At 49.5% G+C, this 9836-nt stretch overlaps 1 protein-coding gene across 1 annotated transcript; it reads left to right on the plus strand.

The window, feature by feature from the left end:
• The first annotated feature begins 5534 nt into the window (after positions 1 to 5534).
• On the plus strand, positions 5535 to 6506 carry ZNF488 (zinc finger protein 488). Its single transcript, XM_065920431.1, has one exon. It carries the CDS (start codon positions 5535 to 5537, stop codon positions 6504 to 6506), a length of 972 nt encoding a protein of 323 aa, XP_065776503.1.
• Positions 6507 to 9836: the final 3330 nt, after the last annotated feature.

The following is a 9836-nucleotide window of genomic DNA, read 5'->3' on the forward strand; positions in this document are numbered from 1 at the left end:
AACTGGCCAAGTTGTGTTAGGACTGCAGCTGACCTCACAGTGGGCCTAGGGGCTGGCTACATCCTGGGAATCCTGCATTTGGTTTTGCTTGATCATAGCAGGCATTGCTATTAGAGGGATGTAGGCATAATTGAATGTGGAGCCTTCGAGGGCTGGCTGGGAAGTCCTCTTCTTTCCCACCACATGGCACCAGTAGTCAGCCTCCAGGAAGGCCTGGACAAGTCTGCAGTTTTTCATTTTCTCGGGGTCCTGCGGCCACAGGATGTCTAGAAAACATGTATGTTTCCCTTTTAGGAAAACCCAGCAACACCCAATCCACATATAGAAGAGGTAGATAGATGATTATCCTTAGAAATCTTCCAAAAAAGTATGAGAAGCATCTCCAGAGTCTGAGGAAACCAAAGTCTTGGGGCACAGAAGACTTTTTTCTGTTCTCATTTGTTTTAGCTGAAGAGGAAGCTGTGGAGAAAGGCACTGTTGGTGGAGATGGTTTCACCGAATAAGACCTAGTTTCTGAGCTGCATCTTGGGACAATTGGAGGCTGGCTGGTTAGCTTGGGGTGGTGAGTATGTTCAGATATCAGTAACATGCTATCATTCCATTGCTTGAGAAAGAGTTCTTTTTCCTGTAAATGGAGGGGGAAGGTGGAAACTGCCCAGGCCATTTGGTCCCTTATTAAACACTATTGTGTGCAGGTCCCTGGCGGGGCATAAGTGGAGGGAAGGCAGCACTGAGCTTGTCTTTAACCTTCAGAACTAGTATGATAATAAATTACGAGTATGATGATAAACCTGGGCTTCCCAGTGGCTCAGACGGTGAAGAATCTGCCTGCAATGCAAGAGACCCGGGTTCGATCCCTGGGTTGGGAAGATCCCCTGGAGAAGGCATGGCTACACACTCCAGTATTCTTGCCTGGAGAATTCCATGGACAGAGGAGCCTGGCAGGCTACAGTATATAGGGTGGCAAAGAGTTGGACATGTCTGAGTGACTGACATTTTCACTTTCACATTTATTGAGGCAGGCTCTCGTATGTTAATCCATTTAATCTTCACAACCACCTCATGAAGTGGGCACTAAGGTGGTCCATAGTGAGACAACAGAGGCAGGGAGAGGATCCGCACCTTGTCCAGGGTCACGTGATTGGCAAGAGCAGAGCTGTATTTGACCCAGGCATTCTGACCTAGAAACCCACACACTTAAATTCTCTGTGAATGTGAGGCTGGAAGGTTCCTGGGACAGCCTGGTTAGAACCTGAACAGAAAGCTAGAATGTGACCAGTGCTGCTCAGATGAAGGAATGATTGGAGTCTGCAGCCAGGGCCCCAGCAGTAGATAATAAACAGAGAGGCAAGGGCTTTTACATTATGGGGCAGGTGAGGCTTCACCTCTCAGAAAACTTCATGTTTTGGTCAGTAGAACCCTGGATGATGGCCCAGAAGGACTGAGTCCTGAGGGAGAAGTATTCCCAGTGGTAGGGGAGCATAGACATGGTCAGACCAACTCTTGACTTGGGAGGCTCAGTTTCAGAAGTCTGCCAAGATCATTACTTCATCTAAAGGCTGGGAAAAGGTTGGAGAGTCTGGGATTGAAGTCAGATTGTTTCAATAGGAAGACCACAGGTGTGTAAGTGCAAGTGTTAGTCGCTCAGTCGTGCCCGGCTCTTTGTGACCCCATGGACTGCAGCCCACCAGGCTCCTCTGTCCATGGGACTTTCCAGGCAAGGATACTGGAGTGGGTTGCCATTTCCTTCTCCAGGGGATCTTCCTGACTAAGGGATCGAACCCGGGTCTCCTGCACTGCAGGCAGATTCTTTACCATCTGAGCTATGAGGGAAGCCAGCACTGAATGATGTCTGTATGGCTCAGAGGTTTGTCTTGCTGAGCTCAGACTGAAAGAACCGAGGAAGGCAAGAAGAGTCCCATCTCAGGACATACACAGCAGAGTGACAAGGATGAGTAAATAGTGTCAGGGATCAAGAGCCCGGAATGGACTTAGACTATTGAGGAGTGTGGACGACAGCAAAGTTCCTTTAATACTGGATGGGAGGAAAAAAATCAAGGGATGCATAGATCTACTTGCTGCCAGAACAGCTGGTGTCGGTGGAAGGAGAAAGAGGAGGGGGCAGCTCTGCTTTGCTCAGTGATTGTCTGGACAGAGAATCCCCTTCCAGTTACAAAGGGAATTGGTAGGTCCATGTAGGAAAAAGGGACAGAAGCAGCACTGAGCGGCTGTGCCTGTGGTCCCTTGACCCCAAACAAGCCACAACAGACTCATATCATTTTTCATTTGAAAGACTTCTTTATGGTGATTGTCACAGATGCAGTGAACTGAGGTTAGATGGGTCCCCAGAGGGAGTTTGGTAGGTCATTCTTTGCACTTGCCTGAGTGACCTTACCTGGCAGTGTTGGTGCATGTGAGAGTGGTGACCCTCAGGGAGGGTGGACAGCATGCTAAGGTCTTCATCAGTTCAGTACCTTGGTCTCCACCTTTTCTTCCTTCTCCTCTTTGTTCTCATTATCATTAGTAAGAGTTGGATGATAACACTGACAAGTGATTTGGGGTGGATTCAGTAGTTGACAGAATCCAGATCTATAAGAGTCTCAAAAAGCTGGAGCAGCACAGAGTTTATTATTGATATGGAATCTGTAGGTTGTAGCTGAACACATTTGGATTGAGACCTGCAATAGTTGTTGTGAAAATGCTATGATATAAGATGTGTTAAGCTCTTGGCATCTCTGGCATGTACATTTATGTAGTCAATAAATGGTGAGATGTATATTTATATCTGGTAGCAAACATTCCAGCCTGCAGGAAGACGGCATGTTCCAAATTTTATAGCTGAGAAAGTCATCTCATCTGTCTTTCAGAACACTGGAAGTTCTGTCAATGGGGTCTACATGGCTGTGGTTGGACAATGTTGCCTGAGCTGTGAGGGCAACGCAGTGGGGCTGTGTGCAGAGGGGTACAGGGGTGCAGCCAGACATAGGTCAGCAAGGCAGCCTCCTGTCCAGCTGTGGGAAACATATCAGGTGGGTTTAAACTGTCATCTGGAAAACAGTGAGGGACAGAGAGTGAGAGAGAAAGGGGGAGTTTGTGTGAGGGTGTATGTGCATTTGATTGTGTAATAGTGTGTATGTGTTTGAGTGTGTGTATGTACGTGAGAGTATATACATGTGAGATTGTGGGTGTATATGTATTGTGAATGTATGTGTATGTGAGGGTGTGAGTGTGCCTGGATGTGTGTGTGTGTGTCTTTGTGAGCTTATGGAAGCTCAGCAACAGGGCTTCAAGCAGACTGTTTATTCTTTGACAAAGGGGAAGAAATGGCTTCATCCCAACTGGAGTCACACATGGTTAGATCTGGAAAGGACTGTGGAGATGATTTAGTCCAACCCCAGTTGATGGGAAATTGAAGCCGAGAGAGGCGGGAAGGACAGCTCAGGGTCACGCGGTGAGGTGATATGGCCACTCTGCCTCTTCAAGTAGCCGGCACTAATTCTGATGTCAGTGGCATCCCCTTTGAGGACTCAAGTTTGGAAAAGATATTTGGAGAGGCTCAGCTCCCCCTGGTGGCCCATCTTGGAAGTCCTTTCAGGATGACCAAACAGGAGACCCGAGTCACACTGGAGTGGGCTGAAGGGTAAGGCTGGCATGTGTTTCCTCATGAACTGTTCAAACTTCACAGGTTAGACAAAGAATCTGACTTCTTGATTGGGTAAAAGCTTGGGAAAAATTGGAGAGAAGACTGGAAAAGGAAGCTTAAACCTTCTATATACCCCCCTTTGGTATTTGGGTCACATAGTTGACTTGGTTGTTCATCAGTGGGGACTCTGGGAAGGCGACATGGCCAGTGCAACCAAGCAGGCTTTGGGGGCACACACCTGGGTTTCAGTCCCAGCTGTGCCTCCTCTTTGTAGGGGACGTTGGGCAGGATGTTTATATTGCAGGACCAGGGTCCTCTTCACTCATTAACAAGGATGATGACCCTCCAGGTGTATTGATGAAAGGAGGTGACATATACAAAACACATGTCACAGACTTCTGTTACCAAGATAGTGATAAGGAGGGCAGGTATCTGTGATGCCTTTTACAGGTGGAGCAAGAGGCAGGCCAAGAAGAAGAAGAAGCTGAGTTGAACCCAAATGATGTCCCTGTGAGGAAGGATCAGAGCTGCCCACTCCTCAGGTCCTCCTGGGCTCAGGATACATATTTCTTAATGATAAAAGCTCAGAACATTCAGTGGAGTGTGCTCCAGCAAACCTCTCACAAGCTGAGGAGACACTTAAAGATGAATCTGCAAGCTTCAAGAACTTGCTGGTGGGCTGATTAGGGAAGAAGAGGGATAGATGTCTCCCCAGCAGGGCTGATGGCTCCCTCTCCTTCCAGGTGCCATCACATATGGCCATTGTGTGTCTCCCCTGCAGCCATGAGCACCTTGTGGGCAAAGCAGAGGCTGATTCCCCTGTTAGTGGCAAGTAGGTTGGCACAAGAATACCTCTGAAAGTTGACAGGTGAGCAGAGGAGAAGCAAGTGGATGAATGTGTGAAGAACAAGTGTAGTCAGGAGAGTGGAGAGGGGAGACCCACACTTGTGGCAGGGTCAGGGCCTGGTAGAAAGGTGCCTGCCCCCAGGTGTGGGAGCAGGGGCCAGGAACAGCTCCAGACCCAACCTGCCTTGCCTGGGTGTTTATTGTCCAGTTTTTACCCTCTGGTCACCTGTGCAGCAGACTTCCTGTCATCAAGTGTTTGAAGTGTCCTGGCGTGTGTGATGATTTGTAAAAAAAAAAAAAAAAAAAAATCAGCACACTGAGCAGCAAGGAACAAAAACTGATGTATATCAGGGTGCAGAGATGTTAGAGTGTCAACCAAGTCACAACTGACTGGTGGAAGCCTTGTGCCGCTGTTAACCCAGCAGCTCCTACCTGCATGCTGATAGATGCAGGGCAGTACTGAGTCTGGCCTCTGGGTGGCAGCATTGTGCGCTGGGGTCCTTCCTCACTGATGAGGTCCTTCCTCACGGATGAGGTCCTTGCTCACTGATGGAGTCCTAGTGGGGAAAACGTTGTGCTCTGAGTCACGGTGAGTTGCTGCATCTGTAGTAGTCAGGATGCTTTGGATGCAAAGGAGGAAAAACTATTTCTGGTCAAGTTAGCTGAGAAGATTAATTAGAAGGGTAGCTCATCTAACATCACACAGCTAAAGATTGGCAGAGTTTGGACTCACATGGACTCTTGTCTGCCTTCAAGTTCATGCTCTTATCAGCAATTGGCCCAAGATACTGAGGTCCCAGGTGAGGGGAATTCTATAAGTTCCTACAGCCTGCATGCTATGATATGTCCCTGAGTGAAGAGCACACTTCATGGCCTGTTGCTTCGTCTTTCTGCAGAGCCCCGTGGACCAAGTGTGCTGGCCCAGGCCCCAGGGGAGTCCTTCAGTCTCACAGCCACTCCCCTGGCCAAGCCCTCCAGAAACTCCGGGGGCTGACAGCTGCTGGAGGATCCACCTTACTCAGCTGGCTCAGGCCCTGTGGCCCCCATGGCTACTGGGAAGGGAGTTCTGCGGAGCCCTTCAGCTGAAAACAGAAGACAGCTTAGTGAATCTGAGCAGGGCTGGGGCCGGAAGTCAGTGCTACTGGAGAAAACGAACCGCCTGGGCTCTGAGACTGTCCTGGGCGGCAGTGGCCAGGATGAGGCCTGTGCCGAGATGGTACTGTCAGTGGCCCCAGGCAAGCTCAGGCTGGGAAAGCTGATGCCCCGGAAGACTTGGTGGGAACAGGGGCAGAGCGCCTTCACAGAGGTGCCTCGGCTCAAGAAGAGGCTCGGGGGCGGGCAGGCCCAGGACAGGGAGCACAGTGGCCCTGCAGGCCAGCCTGGCCCCCAGCAGCTGACCCTCGATATCCCCAGGGACCTAACCGGCAGCACCTGTGTCTCTGTGTGGCCCAGTGGAGCCCGCAGGGAGCAGAGAAGTGCCTTCAGCAAGCCAGCCAGGGGTCCAGCAGGGAGACTGGGACCAGCCTGTGTCTTTCAGGTGGGTGAACCTGCAGATGCCCTGGGAGAGCTGCTGGGACTCATCAACACGGTTGATGTCACTTGCTGGGGTCGACTTTCCAACTCCAAGCTTTTGGGTGATTTCTGGAACCTGCAAACTGTGCCACCAAATGCTCCTCTCTGCGGCACTTTCCTGGGTGCCCCCACGCTGTGGCTCAAGCATACCATGGTCCAGATCCCCACGCCCCCATCCTCCTCCTCCACCAACTCTTGGGCCCTGCTGCCCCCTACGCTCACCTCCCTGGGCCTGTCCACCCAGAACTGGTGTGCCAAGTGCAACCTGTCCTTCCGCCTGACCTCCGACCTGGTTTTCCACATGAGATCTCACCACAAAAAGGAGCGTGCGGGGCCTGACCTGCATTCTAAGAGGCTGAGAGCAGAGGCCCTCACGTGCCCCATTTGCCACGAGTACTTCCGCGAGCGCCACCACCTCTCCCGGCACATGACTTCGCACAGTTAACAGGTGGTTTGGAGCAAGCACTTGGCCATGAGGCCAAGATGGCTCACGGGGCCTTCCTCTGAAAAGGCTGGTCACAGTTGTCTGCAGGACTGTCTTCTTGGGCATTTGAGGATGAACAGCTCAGTCATAATTGGAAAAAGACAACCAGTCCCCATGATGTGTTTTAAAGGAAGTAAAGTTGTGAAACAGTGCACTTTGCTAATCACAGGATATGGTGAAGAATAGGAACCAACCGTTTCTGACATTTGCAGGAGCGGGGGCTCTTCTCCTGTCAGCGTAACTTTTGCTCCACATGGAAGCAAGTTTGGCACATAACGTGGGCTTTGGAGGCAGACAGATGTGGGTCGGAATCCTGGCCCTTTCACATACTAGCCCTGAGCTTGGGCAAACTGCTCTGTCTGAGTCCCAGCATTCTTATCTGTAAAGTGGAGATGGTGACACCTGTGTCTGAGGGATGTTGTCAGGATTATATGGGAAGATGTGTGGGAAATGGCCAGCACATGCCAGGCAGTGTCATCACTAAGTAAAGAGTGCAGTTCTCATGGTCCAGATTCGTCAACTGTTGTTAACTGACAATTTCAGTGGGAAACAGTGCAGGCCCCCTGTTTCTCAGTCATGGGTCTGTGAGTTGGCTGGGGTTGAGCTGGGCTTGGCTGATCTTGGTTCCAGGTTGTTTTTTCTCTCAGGACTCACGGGCTACCACATCATGCTTCTCTCATGGTCATGCCAAGAGCACAGTAGGACAAGTCCAAATACACAAACACATTTCAAGCCTCTGCTTTGGTCACTTCCACTAACATCTGCTTGGCCAGAACAAGTTGATGGCCAAACCCAAAGTTAAGGGGTGAGATGTGCATGGGGGCCAATAGGGAAGTCATGAGTGAGTGTATAATCCTACAAGGGTTGGAGGAATTGGGACCAATAATTCAACCAACACCTGGTCCATGGTTATTCACATTGTGAATATGTGAAAATGGGAAAATGAAACAACACACACACACACACACCCTTAGTTCTCAGGAAGCGATTATAAAACCTTAAGGCTTGAAGCACTGTGAGGACTGGGAGAGTTGTGGATACCATTTATTATCTAATGCATGTTGTTTCAGTACCTATGCTGTTTGTCCACATTTTTCCTTATTCCTAATAATGCAAAATTCAGATCATAAACTCTGCTATAACACAAGCTAGTTTGTGTGAAAGCCATTTGTTGGAATTTCTTTCAAGTCAGTGCTGTTTTTTTTTTTTTTTTTTTTTAATTGGTTTTCACTTCACTTTCAAGATCTGCTCATTTGACCTGCAGGCCTCAGTTGCAGAACTCAGGCTTGTGGATAGAAAGGAGCTGGTGGGGGTCTCGGCCGGCAGCCATCCATCTAAACACCCCCAGACTCCACCTCTCTCCATCTCCGTGTCTGGCTCCCACCTTGCCCGAGGCAGCTGCTTGTCCCTCCTGCCCACCCTGCCCCATCCCTCTCTTTCCCACTCCCCCCACTTCCTACCTACCCTCCCATCCACTTGCCATAGCCACCCATATATTCATTCGTTTTTTGACCTCCCTGGGTATCTGGGCTGTGCCAGATTGTGTGCCAGGCCCTGGTGGGGCCACAATGAGTTCAACCCATGGTCCTTGTTTGGAATGTGAGATGATTCAGGTGCAGCATGACAGATGCAGAACAGAGGCCTGTGCTGGCATCAGTCACATCAAGGGGCATGACCGAGTCAAACCTATGGGTAAGGGTGGGGGTACCCCTACCCTGAGGGGTGGGGGTGTAAGCTGAGCTGCAGAGTCCAGCAAGAACTGGTAATTCAGAAAGGGCAGGAAATGCTAGGGAGAAGGTGGTCCTGAGATATAGGTGTCTGAGGCTGCTACAAGGCACAGATGGGCAGACAGTGAGGATGCGACTCTTGGAGATGCAACGGTAGGAAGGCATTGAAGGAAAGGAGTTTGAGCTAGGGTCCTGGAGGGCTGGCTCTGAGAAGCCCTTCCAGGGGGCCTCTGACTGTAACATGTAAAGTGGGCTGGAGGAGCGAAGATGTACCTCCCGAACCATTTCCTCTCCATCTGGAAGGAAGAAGCAGGGTTCCCTAGAGGCACCAAGGAAGCATCCCCATTTCTACAGAGAGGCTTGGAGCCCAGGAGCCCTATAGGCTGAGTCCCTTTGGAAACTGCATGAAGCTGGAATTTGCCCACAGAGAGGTTCTGCCCAGAAGGAGACTGAAGCTTTGGGGAGTCTCCCTCCCCTACTGTCCCATGCGGGTCAGGAAAGGACACCTCATGAGGTTGGAACCTGAGACTCCACATCGTGCAGCAACATACATTATGTCATTTAATTCACATGATATGCCCTGGAGATAGATACTTAATTCCCATTTTATAGCAGAAAAAACTGAACTCCAAGAGGTCAACTGATTTTCCTAAGACTATGGGTTCTGGAGAAGCAGTACGAGAATAACCCAGACTGCCCCACTTGTGCTCATATCCTTCCCAGCCTGCCTTGTGTCTGCTCAGCCCAGCTGGGTCATGTGGCATTGTGGACAATTGAAGAACTGGGACTTAGGACCAGGCATCGACTCCCTGTCTAAAAGTTCAACTTGCACCCTGCCCTCCCCAACATTTTCCGTTGCCCTTCTCTTGAGCACTTTTCATTCTCTTGCATACTGTTTTTACTGAATTATCTTGTTTATTGTATCTCCCATCACTAGAATGTAAAGAATTTTTGCTGTGTTTTTCACTGCTGTGTCCCCAGCACTCAGCAACTAGAACGATGGAGGCCAAAGCAAGTGTTCAACAGACCTTTGTAGGAGGAATGAATAAGATGCCTGGTCTGGCCTCACCCCTGACAAACCAGTTTCTCACAAGGGTTTTGACATCTGTTAAACTGCATGCACGGCTGTCCTCCTCTGGCTTGTTGGATTACTCCATGATTTCTTTGAAATCAGTTTGACAGGTATAAGTACACTAAAATAAAAAAAATTTTCTAAATAGAAATTTAGAATTGTAAGGAATTCTGCATTTCTGGTCCATCCCCTCACTTTATAGCAATGAGCAATGAGGTCCACCAAGAGCTGATGTGCAAAGTGATGCAGGGGCAAGAGGTGGTGAGGTCAAGGCTAGGACCCTTTAGATGTCTAGACCAGCGTGTCTTCCCTGGCCCATCCATACTCCTTAGGGAAACTTGGCTATGGTTGCAAACAAAATGATTACTAATAGTGACCACATCACTCATAAGCAAGAGAAACATTTTGAAAAAAAATTTAATAAAGTTAATTTAATGAAGAAGTACAAGAAAACATCTCCCAATTTAACTTTTAAAGACAGAGTTCATTGTG

Source organism: Muntiacus reevesi, chromosome 2 (assembly GCF_963930625.1).
Source record: "Muntiacus reevesi chromosome 2, mMunRee1.1, whole genome shotgun sequence".
NCBI lineage: Eukaryota > Metazoa > Chordata > Mammalia > Artiodactyla > Cervidae > Muntiacus > Muntiacus reevesi.

Excerpts from the sequence above, each read along its gene's own strand:
- ZNF488 (XM_065920431.1), top strand. The coding sequence starts at position 5,535 with ATGGCTACTGGGAAGGGAGTTCTGCGGAGCCCTTCAGCTGAAAACAGA.